The sequence below is a fragment of the Rana temporaria genome, chromosome 5, assembly GCF_905171775.1.
Source record: "Rana temporaria chromosome 5, aRanTem1.1, whole genome shotgun sequence".
In the NCBI taxonomy this organism is placed as follows: Eukaryota; Metazoa; Chordata; class Amphibia; order Anura; family Ranidae; genus Rana; species Rana temporaria.
In genome coordinates this window covers 428,409,069-428,424,777 of record NC_053493.1, presented here as the reverse complement: position 1 = coordinate 428,424,777, position 15,709 = coordinate 428,409,069, and the positions used below count along the sequence as shown (strand labels likewise).

General features: G+C 54.8%; 1 protein-coding gene across 2 annotated transcripts in view; it reads left to right on the top strand.

The window, feature by feature from the left end:
• The first annotated feature begins 402 nt into the window (after positions 1–402).
• Positions 403–15,709, top strand: part of SMARCD3 (SWI/SNF related, matrix associated, actin dependent regulator of chromatin, subfamily d, member 3) — a 105,644-nt gene continuing 90,337 nt past the window's right edge. The window contains exon 1 of one of the 2 annotated variants that reach the window (XM_040355455.1): positions 403–499. In XM_040355455.1, coding sequence (XP_040211389.1) covers positions 488–499 — 12 coding nt within the window. In that variant the 5' untranslated portion in view covers positions 403–487. Of the gene's footprint in view, positions 500–1,935; positions 1,959–15,709 lie in introns of those variants that run through there. The other variant, XM_040355456.1, reaches the window with a different exon arrangement.

The following is a 15,709-nucleotide window of genomic DNA, read 5'->3' as shown; positions in this document are numbered from 1 at the left end:
GGGTCTATGACACGGGGGCCCCGGCTGGCACAGTATACAGAGGTCTGGGGCCCCGGCTGGCACAGTATACAGAGGTCTGGGGCCCCGGCTGGCACAGTATACAGAGGTCTGGGGCCCCGGCTGGCACAGTATACAGAGGTCTGGGGCCCCGGCTGGCACAGTATACAGAGGTCTGGGGCCCCGGCTGGCACAGTATACACAGGTCTGGGGCCCCGGCTGGCACAGTATACAGAGGTCTGGGGCCCCGGCTGGCACAGTATACACAGGTCTGGGGCCCCTCTATGTTAGGGGTCAGGCTGTGATGTTGAATTCAGCAGAAGCTTCTGTGTGAAAATTTCTGGAATTTGCAGACATTCCCTTCACTTCGTCTACATCCTCCCCCGACTATTGTCCCCGGTCCCTGAGATCCGCTCTGTCCATTGTCAGCCTCTCCGCACTGCGCATGCGTGATGTCTGAGGAGACTCCAGAACCTGAACCCCGAGACACATGGAGAGGAAGGTGAGGCCCCCCGAAACTCACAGACCACCCCCCCATCACTGGTACCCCATCCCCCCGAAACTGATACCCCTCCCATCCCCCTCCCTGAACCCCGAGACACATGGAGAGGAAGGTGAGGCCCCCCGAAACTGATACCCCCTCCCCCATCACTGGTACCCCATCCCCCCTCCCTGATACCCCCTCCCATCCCCCTCCCTGAACCCCGAGACACATGGAGAGGAAGGTGAGGCCCCCCGAAACTCACAGACCACCCCCCCATCACTGGTACCCCATCCCCCCGAAACTGATACCCCTCCCATCCCCCTCCCTGAACCCCGAGACACATGGAGAGGAAGGTGAGGCCCCCCGAAACTGATACCCCCTCCCCCATCACTGGTACCCCATCCCCCCTCCCTGATACCCCCTCCCATCCCCCTCCCTGAACCCCGAGACACATGGAGAGGAAGGTGAGGCCCCCCGAAACTCACAGACCACCCCCCCATCACTGGTACCCCATCCCCCCTCCCTGATACCCCTCCCATCCCCCTCCCTGAACCCCGAGACACATGGAGAGGAAGGTGAGGCCCCCCGAAACTGACACCCCCTCCCCCATCCCTGGTACCCCATCCCCCCTCCCTGATACCCCCTCCCATCCCCCTCCCTGAACCCCGAGACACATGGAGAGGAAGGTGAGGCCCCCCGAAACTCACAGACCACCCCCCCATCACTGGTACCCCATCCCCCCTCCCTGACACCCCTCCCATCCCCCTCCCTGAACCCCGAGACACATGGAGAGGAAGGTGAGGCCCCCCAAAACTCACAGACCACCCCCCCATCACTGGTACCCCATCCCCCCTCCCTGATACCCCCTCCCCCCATCACTGGTACCCCATCCCCCCTCCCTGACACCCCTCCCATCCCCCTCCCTGAACCCCGAGACACATGGAGAGGAAGGTGAGGCCCCCCGAAACTGACACCCCCTCCCCCATCCCTGGTACCCCATCCCCCCTCCCTGATACCCCCTCCCATCCCCCTCCCTGAACCCCGAGACACATGGAGAGGAAGGTGAGGCCCCCCGAAACTGACACCCCCTCCCCCATCCCTGGTACCCCATCCCCCTCCCTGACACATGGAGAGGAAGGTGAGGCCCCCCAAGAGTGACAGACCCCCCATCACTGGTACCCCATCCCCCCTCCCTGATACCCCTCCCATCCCCCCTCCCTGACACCCCTCCCATCCCCCTCCCTGAACCCCGAGACACATGGAGAGGAAGGTGAGGCCCCCCGAAACTGACACCCCCTCCCCCCTCCCTGGTACCCCATCCCCCTCCCTGACACATGGAGAGGAAGGTGAGGCCCCCCAAGAGTGACAGACCCCCCATCACTGGTACCCCATCCCCCCTCCCTGATACCCCTCCCATCCCCCTCCCTGATACCCCTCCCATCCCCCTCCCTGAACCCCGAGACACATGGAGAGGAAGGTGAGGCCCCCCAAGAGTGACAGACCCCCCATCACTGGTACCCCTCCCCCATCCCTGAACCCCGAAACACATGGCGAGGAAGGTGAGGCCCCCCGAGAGTGACACCCCCTCCCCCATCACTGGTACCCCTCCCCCCAGAGGTGTATTTAGGTTTTGTGCTGCCCTAGGCCTGACTAAACTCGCGCACCCCCTTAATTAAATATGACACACCCCTTTCTGGCAAGGTCACGCCCCTTTCTGTTTAAGACCCGCCCTAAAAAATTTGAAGATTTTATGTTGTTTGCGTAAGTCGTCCGTGAATGGCGCTGGACGTCATTTACGTTCACGTCGAAACCAATACGTCCTTGCGGCGTACTTTGGCGCAATGCACGCTGGGATATGTACACGGATGGCGCATGCGCCGTTCGTAAAAAACGTCAATCACGTCGGGTCACCATCCATTTACATAAAACACGCCCCCCTTCATCCTCATTTCAATTAGGCGCGCTTAAGCCGGCCCCATTTACGCTACGCCGCCGCAACTTAGGAGGCAAGTGCTTTGTGAGGCCCCCCAACACTGACGGACCCCCCCCACCCCCCCTGACACCCCCTCCACCATCCCTGATACCCCCTCCACCATCCCTGACACCCCCTCCACCATCCCTGAGTGCAAGAGACACCCCCTCCCCCATACCTGGTACCCCCCTCTACCACTGCTGACACCCCCTCCTCCATACCTGGTACCCCCCTCTACCACTGCTGACACCCCCTCCTCCATACCTGGTACCCCCCTCTACCACTGCTGACACCCCCTCCACCATCCCTGAGTGCAAGAGACACCCCCTCCTCCATCCCTGACACCCCCTCCACCATCCCTGAGTGCAAGAGACACCCCCTCCCCCATACCTGGTACCCCCCTCTACCACTGCTGACACCCCCTCCACCATCCCTGAGTGCAAGAGACACCCCCTCCCCCATACCTGGTACCCCCCTCTACCACTGCTGACACCCCCTCCACCATCCCTGAGTGCAAGAGACACCCCCTCCTCCATACCTGATACCCCCGACTGCAAGAGACACCTTTCCTGACCACATGAGGTTGTGGCAATGATTGTGCAGCGAGCCGAGACTCCAATCACATCGCTCCCAGGAAGAGACCCCTTTATATCTGTACAGAGGAGCTTACACTCTAATGCCCCCCCCCCCACAGTCACAGCACTGTCTGTACCACAGGAGCTTACACTCTAATGTCCCCTCCCCCCCACAGTCACAGCACTGTCTGTACCACAGGAGCTTACACTCTAATGTCCCCTCCCCCACAGTCACAGCACTGTCTGTACCACAGGAGCTTACACTCTAATGCCCCCCCCCCACAGTCACAGCACTGTCTGTACCACAGGAGCTTACACTCTAATGTCCCCTCCCCCACAGTCACAGCACTGTCTGTACCACAGGAGCTTACACTCTAATGTCCCCTCCCCCACAGTCACAGCACTGTCTGTACCACAGGAGCTTACACTCTAATGTCCCCCCCCCCACAGTCACAGCACTGTCTGTACCACAGGAGCTTACACTCTAATGTCCCCCCCCCCCCAGTCACAGCACTGTCTGTACCACAGGAGCTTACACCCTAATGTCCCCCCCCCCCACAGTCACAGCACTGTCTGTACCACAGGAGCTTACACTCTAATGTCCCCTCCCCCACAGTCACAGCACTGTCTGTACCACAGGAGCTTACACTCTAATGTCCCCTCCCCCACAGTCACAGCACTGTCTGTACCACAGGAGCTTACACTCTAATGTCCCCTCCCCCACAGTCACAGCACTGTCTGTACCACAGGAGCTTACACTCTAATGTCCCCTCCCCCACAGTCACAGCACTGTCTGTACCACAGGAGCTTACACTCTAATGTCCCCTCCCCCACAGTCACAGCACTGTCTGTACCACAGGAGCTTACACTCTAATGTCCCCTCCCCCCCACAGTCACAGCACTGTCTGTACCACAGGAGCTTACACTCTAATGTCCCCTCCCCCACAGTCACAGCACTGTCTGTACCACAGGAGCTTACACTCTAATGTCCCCCCCCCCACAGTCACAGCACTGTCTGTACCACAGGAGCTTACACTCTAATGTCCCCTCCCCCCCACAGTCACAGCACTGTCTGTACCACAGGAGCTTACACTCTAATGTCCCCTCCCCCCACAGTCACAGCACTGTCTGTACCACAGGAGCTTACACTCTAATGTCCCCTCCCCCACAGTCACAGCACTGTCTGTACCACAGGAGCTTACACTCTAATGTCCCCTCCCCCCCACAGTCACAGCACTGTCTGTACCACAGGAGCTTACACTCTAATGTCCCCCCCCCCACAGTCACAGCACTGTCTGTACCACAGGAGCTTACACTCTAATGTCCCCTCCCCCACAGTCACAGCACTGTCTGTACCACAGGAGCTTACACTCTAATGTCCCCTCCCCCACAGTCACAGCACTGTCTGTACCACAGGAGCTTACACTCTAATGTCCCCCCCCCCACAGTCACAGCACTGTCTGTACCACAGGAGCTTACACTCTAATGTCCCCCCCCCCACAGTCACAGCACTGTCTGTACCACAGGAGCTTACACTCTAATGTCCCCCCCCCCCACAGTCACAGCACTGTCTGTACCACAGGAGCTTACACTCTAATGTCCCCTCCCCCACAGTCACAGCACTGTCTGTACCACAGGAGCTTACACTCTAATGTCCCCTCCCCCACAGTCACAGCACTGTCTGTACCACAGGAGCTTACACTCTAATGTCCCCCCCCCCCCACAGTCACAGCACTGTCTGTACCACAGGAGCTTACACTCTAATGTCCCCTCCCCCACAGTCACAGCACTGTCTGTACCACAGGAGCTTACACTCTAATGTCCCCTCCCCCCCACAGTCACAGCACTGTCTGTACCACAGGAGCTTACACTCTAATGTCCCCTCCCCCACAGTCACAGCACTGTCTGTACCACAGGAGCTTACACTCTAATGTCCCCTCCCCCCCACAGTCACAGCACTGTCTGTACCATAGGAGCTTACACTCTAATGTCCCCTCCCCCCCACAGTCACAGCACTGTCTGTACCACAGGAGCTTACACTCTAATGTCCCCCCCCCACAGTCACAGCACTGTCTGTACCACAGGAGCTTACACTCTAATGTCCCCCCCCCCACAGTCACAGCACTGTCTGTACCACAGGAGCTTACACTCTAATGTCCCCCCCCCCCCACAGTCACAGCACTGTCTGTACCACAGGAGCTTACACTCTAATGCCCCCTCCCCCACAGTCACAGCACTGTCTGTACCATAGGAGCTTACACTCTAATGTCCCCCCCCCACAGTCACAGCACTGTCTGTACCACAGGAGCTTACACTCTAATGTCCCCCCCCCCCCACAGTCACAGCACTGTCTGTACCACAGGAGCTTACACTCTAATGTCCCCCCCCCACAGTCACAGCACTGTCTGTACCACAGGAGCTTACACTCTAATGTCCCCTCCCCCCCACAGTCACAGCACTGTCTGTACCACAGGAGCTTACACTCTAATGTCCCCTCCCCCACAGTCACAGCACTGTCTGTACCACAGGAGCTTACACTCTAATGTCCCCCCCCCACAGTCACAGCACTGTCTGTACCACAGGAGCTTACACTCTAATGTCCCCTCCCCCACAGTCACAGCACTGTCTGTACCACAGGAGCTTACACTCTAATGTCCCCTCCCCCCCACAGTCACAGCACTGTCTGTACCACAGGAGCTTACACTCTAATGTCCCCTCCCCCACAGTCACAGCACTGTCTGTACCACAGGAGCTTACACTCTAATGTCCCCTCCCCCCCACAGTCACAGCACTGTCTGTACCACAGGAGCTTACACTCTAATGTCCCCCCCCCCCCCACAGTCACAGCACTGTCTGTACCACAGGAGCTTACACTCTAATGTCCCCCCCCCCACAGTCACAGCACTGTCTGTACCACAGGAGCTTACACTCTAATGTCCCCTCCCCCACAGTCACAGCACTGTCTGTACCACAGGAGCTTACACTCTAATGTCCCCCCCCCACAGTCACAGCACTGTCTGTACCACAGGAGCTTACACTCTAATGTCCCCTCCCCCACAGTCACAGCACTGTCTGTACCACAGGAGCTTACACTCTAATGTCCCCTCCCCCACAGTCACAGCACTGTCTGTACCACAGGAGCTTACACTCTAATGCCCCCCCCCCCACAGTCACAGCACTGTCTGTACCACAGGAGCTTACACTCTAATGTCCCCCCCCCCACAGTCACAGCACTGTCTGTACCACAGGAGCTTACACTCTAATGTCCCCCCCCCCCACAGTCACAGCACTGTCTGTACCACAGGAGCTTACACTCTAATGTCCCCTCCCCCACAGTCACAGCACTGTCTGTACCACAGGAGCTTACACTCTAATGCCCCCTCCCCCACAGTCACAGCACTGTCTGTACCACAGGAGCTTACACTCTAATGTCCCCTCCCCCACAGTCACAGCACTGTCTGTACCACAGGAGCTTACACTCTAATGTCCCCCCCCCCCACAGTCACAGCACTGTCTGTACCACAGGAGCTTACACTCTAATGTCCCCTCCCCCACAGTCACAGCACTGTCTGTACCACAGGAGCTTACACTCTAATGTCCCCTCCCCCCCACAGTCACAGCACTGTCTGTACCACAGGAGCTTACACTCTAATGTCCCCTCCCCCACAGTCACAGCACTGTCTGTACCACAGGAGCTTACACTCTAATGTCCCCCCCCCCACAGTCACAGCACTGTCTGTACCACAGGAGCTTACACTCTAATGTCCCCTCCCCCCCACAGTCACAGCACTGTCTGTACCACAGGAGCTTACACTCTAATGCCCCCTCCCCCACAGTCACAGCACTGTCTGTACCATAGGAGCTTACACTCTAATGTCCCCCCCCCACAGTCACAGCACTGTCTGTACCACAGGAGCTTACACTCTAATGTCCCCTCCCCCCCACAGTCACAGCACTGTCTGTACCACAGGAGCTTACACTCTAATGTCCCCCCCCCACAGTCACAGCACTGTCTGTACCACAGGAGCTTACACTCTAATGTCCCCTCCCCCCCACAGTCACAGCACTGTCTGTACCACAGGAGCTTACACTCTAATGTCCCCTCCCCCACAGTCACAGCACTGTCTGTACCACAGGAGCTTCCACTCTAATGTCCCCCCCCCCCCACAGTCACAGCACTGTCTGTACCACAGGAGCTTACACTCTAATGGCCCCCCCCCCCACAGTCACAGCACTGTCTGTACCACAGGAGCTTACACTCTAATGTCCCCCCCCCACAGTCACAGCACTGTCTGTACCACAGGAGCTTACACTCTAATGTCCCCTCCCCCCCACAGTCACAGCACTGTCTGTACCACAGGAGCTTACACTCTAATGCCCCCTCCCCCACAGTCACAGCACTGTCTGTACCATAGGAGCTTACACTCTAATGTCCCCTCCCCCCCACAGTCACAGCACTGTCTGTACCATAGGAGCTTACACTCTAATGCCCCCTCCCCCACAGTCACAGCACTGTCTGTACCATAGGAGCTTACACTCTAATGTCCCCCCCCCACAGTCACAGCACTGTCTGTACCACAGGAGCTTACACTCTAATGTCCCCTCCCCCACAGTCACAGCACTGTCTGTACCACAGGAGCTTCCACTCTAATGTCCCCCCCCCACAGTCACAGCACTGTCTGTACCACAGGAGCTTACACTCTAATGTCCCCCCCCCCCACAGTCACAGCACTGTCTGTACCACAGGAGCTTACACTCTAATGTCCCCCCCCCCCACAGTCACAGCACTGTCTGTACCACAGGAGCTTCCACTCTAATGTCCCCCCCCCACAGTCACAGCACTGTCTGTACCACAGGAGCTTACACTCTAATGTCCCCCCCCCCCACAGTCACAGCACTGTCTGTACCACAGGAGCTTCCACTCTAATGTCCCCCCCCCACAGTCACAGCACTGTCTGTACCACAGGAGCTTACACTCTAATGTCCCCCCCCCCCACAGTCACAGCACTGTCTGTACCACAGGAGCTTACACTCTAATGTCCCCCTCCCCCACAGTCACAGCACTGTCTGTACCACAGGAGCTTCCACTCTAATGTCCCCCCCCCCACAGCCACAGCACTGTCTGTACCACAGGAGCTTACACCCTAATGTCCCCCCCCCCCACAGTCACAGCACTGTCTGTACCACAGGAGCTTACACTCTAATGTCCCCTCCCCCCCACAGTCACAGCACTGTCTGTACCACAGGAGCTTACACTCTAATGTCCCCTCCCCCCCACAGTCACAGCACTGTCTGTACCACAGGAGCTTACACTCTAATGTCCCCTCCCCCACAGTCACAGCACTGTCTGTACCATAGGAGCTTACACTCTAATGTCCCCTCCCCCCCACAGTCACAGCACTGTCTGTACCACAGGAGCTTACACTCTAATGTCCCCTCCCCCACAGTCACAGCACTGTCTGTACCACAGGAGCTTACACTCTAATGTCCCCCCCCCACAGTCACAGCACTGTCTGTACCATAGGAGCTTACACTCTAATGTCCCCTCCCCCCCACAGTCACAGCACTGTCTGTACCACAGGAGCTTACACTCTAATGTCCCCTCCCCCACAGTCACAGCACTGTCTGTACCACAGGAGCTTACACTCTAATGTCCCCCCCCCCCACAGTCACAGCACTGTCTGTACCACAGGAGCTTACACTCTAATGTCCCCCCCCCCACAGTCACAGCACTGTCTGTACCACAGGAGCTTACACTCTAATGTCCCCTCCCCCACAGTCACAGCACTGTCTGTACCACAGGAGCTTACACTCTAATGTCCCCCCCCCACAGTCACAGCACTGTCTGTACCACAGGAGCTTACACTCTAATGTCCCCCCCCCCCCCCCCCCCACAGTCACACAATATTGCAATGATATCTGGATGATTCCCATCCCCCGAAACATCCGAAAAACAAACTTTTAGTGAAAACAAATTCATGTAAAATATTTATCCTGTATGGAGGGGAGAAGGAGAACACACCGAGTCATATAGTCCTCCTCTCTTCCTCCTCTCCTCTTTCTTTTCCTCCTCCTCTCCTCTTCCTCCTCCTTTCTTCTTCTTTTTCTTCCTTCTCCTCTTCTTTCCCTTCCTCCTCCTCTTTTCTTCCTCTCCTCTTTCTCCTCCCTCTTCCTCTTCCTCCTCTTCCTCTTTCCCTTCCTCCTCTTTCTTTTCCTCCTCCTCTCCTCTTCCTCCTCTTCTCTTCCTCCTCCTTCTCTTCCTCCTCTTCTCTTCCTCCTCTTCTCTTCCTCCTCCTTCTCTTCCTCCTCTTCTCTTCCTCCTCTTCTCTTCCTTCTCTCTTCTTCCCCTCCTCTTCCTCTCCTCTTTCTCCTCCCTCTTCCTCTTTCTCCTCTTCCTCTCCTATTCCTCCTTTTCCTCTCCTTATCCTCCTCTTTCTTTTCCTCCTCCTCTCCTCTTCCTCTCCTCTTTCTCCTCCCTCTTCCTCTTCCTCCTCTTCCTCTTTCCCTTCCTCCTCTTTTCTTCCTCTCCTCTTCCTCCTTTTCCTCTTTCCCTTCCTCCTCTTTCTTTTCCTCCTCCTCTCCTCTTCCTCCTCTTCTCTTCCTCCTCTTCTCTTCCTCCTCTTCTCTTCCTCCTCTTCTCTTCCTCCTCTTCCTCTCCTCTTTCTCCTCCCTCTTCCTCTTTCTCCTTTTCCTCTTTCCCTTCCTCCTCTTTCTTTTCCTCCTCCTCTCCTCTTCCTCCTCTTCTCTTCCTCCTCTTCTCTTCCTCCTCTTCTCTTCCTCCTCTTCTCTTCCTTCTCTCTTCTTCCCCTCCTCTTCCTCTCCTCTTTCTCCTCCCTCTTCCTCTTTCTCCTCTTCCTCTCCTATTCCTCCTCTTCCTCTCCTTATCCTCCTCTTTCTTTTCCTCCTCCTCTCCTCTTCATCTCCTCTTTCTCCTCCCTCTTCCTCTTTCTCCTCTTCCTCTCCTATTCCTCCTTTTCCTCTCCTTATCCTCCTCTTTCTTTTCCTCCTCCTCTCCTCTTCCTCTCCTCTTTCTCCTCCCTCTTCCTCTTTCTCCTCTTCCTCTCCTATTCCTCCTTTTCCTCTCCTTATCCTCCTCTTTCTTTTCCTCCTCCTCTCCTCTTCATTTCTTCTTCTTCTTCTTCTTTCTTCCTTCTCCTCTTCTTTCTCTTTCTCCTCCTACCGTTTTGGGGGCCCCCCCCCCGTTTTGTCCGAGAATCTCTCTTGTTTCCCATCTCCCCCTCTCCCCCCCCCCCTCGGGTCAGCTGATGACCTCCCACGGCTTCCAATAGCATCTCTATGTTGATGGGGACAAGGGCCTCATCCCCACAACCCTGGCTGGTAGTTGTGGGGGTCTGCGGGCTTATCTTAATCTGGAACGTGAAGTGGGGGATGGGACACTGGAGACGGGACACTGGTGACGGGAGACGGGACACTGGAGACGGGGGTGTGACGGTATTAGAATGATATCCCCGTCAAATATTCCCTTCTTCCATAAAGAGCATCACCCCAATATTCCCACGAGGAGGAACATTCCTGGAATCGCCCCAATAAGCCACACATGAGACAAGCTTACTGCTTGAACAACACAGAGTTTTAATGGTATAACACAGAGCTTATATGTCATTTCCAAAACTGTTACAATGACAAATCTCCACCCCCTCACACTGTGGGGGCTCCCATACAGATGACTAGGTAGACACGACGGGGCCGACCCTGAAGACACATTTCTTTAGATAATGACATCAGTGACGTTAATTACTAGTTCAAACAGAATACATTATTTAGACAGCCTGGCCCTGTGGATAGAAGGGATAATTACCACAATGAAGCAATCAGAATAATTAACATGAGCCCCTTCTAATCACAGTAACCACAGGGCTTCTTCACACACACACAATAGATCAATTAACCCTTTGAAATAGGGAGCTGGCTGAGGAAGGGTCATTAACATATCAATAGTCTGTTAGAGGAGTGAGTCACACCTGAAATCCTCTAACACACACACAGCATTAACCAAGCAAGGAGAATTTAAACTGAAGCATCCTTCACAATGGCCCCCCTTTTTCTCCCGGCTCCGGCAACCCGGTTGGACCTTCCCTGGTCCAGTAGGCTTGACTGGTTCAGAGCTTTTAGTCCGAGGTTAACTCCGTTTGGCGTAACTGACCTCCCTTGGCAACTGCTTCAGACTCAGGTATGCCACCGGGTCGTCAGATCACACGCTGGTCAGTCCCCAAGTCTTTGTGTGATCTGCAGAGTCACCAGAAGTCAGTGTGAAGACGGCGAATGGGTCTGTGCGCCGCCGTCTAGGTGTCCCGCTATGGGAGGGGCAGGTTATGGCTCTGAAGTGACAATCACAGGAGATTCATAAAAAGAAAAAGTTATATTTGTTGAAATGCTGTAGCACTGGTGCTCAGAGTCCGGGGGGGGGGGGGACTCAGAGCCCCATAAGGTCAGCCACCCTCTGCTCCCTCCGCAGCCGCCGGTTCTCCTCTTTGAGCTTCTCCAGCAGTTCATGGAGCCTGGGGGGGTCAGCCCGCTGTGACCTCAGGTGGTTGTTCTCCTCCTCCATGCGGCTTATGCACTCCTCCAGCTCCATGTACTCACGGATCAGCTCCTGCTTGCTCATGTCCTGCAGGCTCTCCACGTGGTCCTTCATCATCAGGAACTGGGTGGTGGTGTAAGGGGCCACCGGTGGGCCCTTGGCGAACATCTCGGCCCGCATCTGGGACGCCCGCTGCGACTCCCTCTCCTCCAGACGCTTCTTCTCCTCCCAGGTCCGCTGGTTATATGACTTCCAGGACCTCTTCTTCTTGGAGGTTAGCTGGCGGTGCCTCTTTCTGCCCAGCTCCCTCCAGGGCCCCTCCGGCTCAGGGCTGTCGCCCATGACCAGCTGACAATGGTGTTCCCTGTTGTCCGTAATAACAGATTGTACCATGAGGGCTTCGTAAGGGGTGCCCAATGGTTCTTCCCGACCCAGCTCCTGGAGATCCCAAGCCGAGTCTACACAATGGGCTGCTGCTGGTGGGCGGTACCCAGGTCGAGACCAATTTGACCTGGTGTTGTCGTTCATGGGGCAATTCTGCTTGAAGTGACCCAGCTGTTTGCACCGGAAGCAGCGTTGTTCGTTGTCCTCCTGGCGTGGATAGCGAGGGCTAGATGTCACCGGTCTGTTAGGAGGTTGGTATCTAGCGGCTGGTGGGTGTGAGGGCACCGTTTGTGGTGGAGGTTGTTCCTGTGGTGTGACCTGGTTCGTCTTGCGAGTATCTGCATATTCATCCGCCAACTTCGCGGCCTCTGGTAGAGTCATGGGCCTGCGATCTCTCACCCAATCTTTGACATCCGTCTGGATGTGATTGTAAAATTGCTCCAGGAGCATTAGTTGCAAAATGTCCTCTGCGGTGGTGGCCTGGCTGCTGTTAACCCAGTTAGAGGCCGACAGGGACAGCTGGCATGCCCATTCCGCGTAAGAGTCTTTCGTGGTTTTGCGTGAGTCCCTGAACTTCTGTCGGTGGGACTCTGGGGTTACTGCATAACGAGCCAGGAGCGCTTCTTTAACCCGGGCGTAGCTATGGATATCCTGATCTGGCACGGTCCGGAAAGCATCAGAAGCTTTGCCTGACAATATTGCAACCCACTCTCCTCTCGCTATTCGGTGCAGGTTACATTGTCGCTCAAAGTCCGCCAGGTAGTTATCAATCTCACAGTCCTTTTCATCAAAAGCTTTAAAAGCGCTAAACGGAATCTTCCTTGCGTCTGCTGTGCTGTACTCACTGTTCGTAGAAGGTGCGGCTGCTTGTTGGACTGCTGCCAGTTTTAACTGTAGCTCTGCGTCCCTTATTTGTTTATCCTTCTGTAGTTCTGCGTCTCTTATTTGTTTATCCTTCTGTAGTTCTGCGTCTCTTATTTGTTTAGCCGCCTCCGCTAACGCCTCCGTCCATCACTTTGAGCACCACATCCGTCGTTGGGTTCGGACCGAACCATGCTAGCTTCTCTCTCATTAGCTTGTTGGCTGGCGATTCCGCTTGGTTTTGTTGCTAGCAATCCTTCCACGAACTTCCAGTAGTTCTTCCAGTGTCTGCTTGGAATCCGGGTGTAAAGGAGAGTAGAAGGGAAAATCCCGCAGCTGCCAACCAGTTGTGACGGTATTAGAATGATATCCCCGTCAACATTCCCTTCTTCCCATAAAGAGCATCACCCAATATTCCATGAGGAGGAACATTCCTGGAATCGCCCCAATAAGCCACACATGAGTCAGCGCTTACTGCTGGAACAAGACAGATTTTAATGGTATAACACAGAGCTTATATGTAATTTACGAACTGTTACAATGACAAATCTCCACCCCCTCACACAGTGGGGGCTCCCATACAGATGATTAGGCAGACACGACGGAGCCGACCCTGATGACATTTCTTTAGATAATGACATCAGTGAAGGTAATTACTAGTTCAAACAGAATACATTATCTAGACAGCCTGGCCCCGTGGATAGAAGGGATAATTACCACAATGAAGCAATCAGAATAATTAACATGAGCCCCTTCTAATCACAGTAACCACAGGGCTTCTTCACACACACAATAGATCAATTAACCCTTTGAAATAGGGAGCTGGCTGAGGAAGGGTCATTAACATATCAATAGTCTGTTAGAGGAGTGTGTCACACCTGAAATCACCTTCTAACACAGCATTAACCAAGCAGGGAGAATTTAAACTGAAGCATCCTTCACAGGGGGATGGGACACTGGTGACAGGAGACGGGACAGTGAAGACGGGGGACGGGACACTGGAGACAGGAGACGGGACGGTGAAGAAGGGAGATGGGGGACAGGAGACCGGGGATGGGACACTGAAGAAGGGAGACGGGACCCCTTCTCTCTTCCTCTTTCTTCTCCTCCTCCCCTTCTTTTTCTTCTCCTCCTCTTCCTCTTCCACTTCCTCTTTTTTCTCTTCCACTTCCTTTTTCTTCTCCTCCTCTTCCTCCTCCCCTTCTCTCCTCCTCTTTCTTCTTCTCCTCCTCTTCCTCTTCCACTTCCTCTTTCTTCTCCTCCTCTCCTCTCTTCCTCTTTCTTCTCCTCCTTTCCTCTTCCTCTTTCTCCTTCTTCTCCTCCTCTTCCTCTTTCTTCTCCTCCTTTCCTCTTTCTTCTCCTCCTTTCCTCTTTCTTCTCCTCCTTTCCTCTTCCACTTTCTCTTCCTTTTCCTTTTTCTTCTCCTCCTCTTCCTCTTCCTCTTTCTTCTCCTCCTCTTCCACTTTCTCTTCCTCTTTCTCTCTCTTCTCCCCCTTTCCTCCTCTCTCTTCCTCTTTCTCCTCCTCCTCTTTCTCTTTCTTCTCCTCCTCTTCCACTTCCTCTTTCTTCTCCTGCTCTTTCGTCTCCTCCTCTTCTTCTCCTCTTACCCTCTTCCACTTCCTCTTTCTTCTCCTCCTCCTCCTCCTCCTCCTCCTCCTCCTCCTCCTCCTCTCCTCCTCCTCTCCTCTTCCTCTTTTCCTCCTCCTCTCCTCTTCTCTTCTTCTCCTCTTCCTCCTCCTCCTCTCTTTTCTTCCACTTCCTCTCCTCCTTCTGTTCCCCTTCTCTTTCACTTCCTCTCCTCCTCCTCCACTTCCTCTTCTCTCCCTCCGTCCTCCTCCTTTTTCCTCCTCCTCTCCTCTTCCTCCTCCTCCTCTTCCTCTCCTCCTCGTCCTGTTCCTCTTTCTCTCCTCTTCCTCCTTCCTCTCATCTTCCTCTCCTCTTCTTCTTCCTCCCCTTCCTCCTCTCATCTTCCTCCTCCTCTCCTCTTTCTCTCCTCTTCCTCCTCTCTTCTTTCTCTTCCTCTTTCTCTCTCTTCTCCCCCTTTCCTCCTCTCTCTTCCTCTTTCTCCTCCTCCTCTTTCTCTTTCTTCTCCTCCTCTTCCACTTCCTCTTTCTTCTCCTGCTCTTTCGTCTCCTCCTCTTCTTCTCCTCTTACCCTCTTCCACTTCCTCTTTCTTCTCCTCCTCCTCCTCCTCCTCCTCCTCCTCTCCTCCTCTCCTCTCCTCTTCCTCTCTTCCTCCTCCTCTCCTCTTCTCTTCTTCTCCTCTTCCTCCTCCTCCTCTCTTTTCTTCCACTTCCTCTCCTCCTTCTGTTCCCCTTCTCTTTCACTTCCTCTCCTCCTCCACTTCCTCTTCTCTCCCTTTGTCCTCCTCCTTTTTCCTCCTCCTCTCCTCTTCCTCCTCCTCCTCCTCCTCCTCCTCCTCCTCCTCCTCTTCCTCTCCTCCTTCTCGTCCTGTTCCTCCTTCTCTCCTCTTTCTCCTTTCTCTCATCTTCCTCCCCTTCCTCCTCTCATCTTCCTCCTCCTCTCCTCTTTCTCTCCTCTTCCTCCTCTCTTCTTTCTCCTCTCTTCTTTCTTCCTCCTCCTCTCCTCTTCCTCCTCCTCTCCTCTTCCTCCTCCTCTCTTCTTCCTCTTTCTCTTCTTCCTCTTTCTCTTCCTCCTCCTCTCTTCTTCCTCTCCTCTTTCTCCTCCCTCTTCCTCTTCCTCCTCTTCCTCTCCTCTTCCTCCTTTTTCTTTTCCACCTCTCCTTTTTCTTTTCCTCCTCCTCTCCTCTTCCTCCTCCTTTCTTCTTCTTCTTCTTTCTTCCTTCTCCTCTTCTTCCTCTTTCTCTTTCTCCTCCTCCTCTTCCTCTCCTCTTTCTCCTCCCTCTTCCTCTTTCTCCTCTTCCTCTCCTCTTC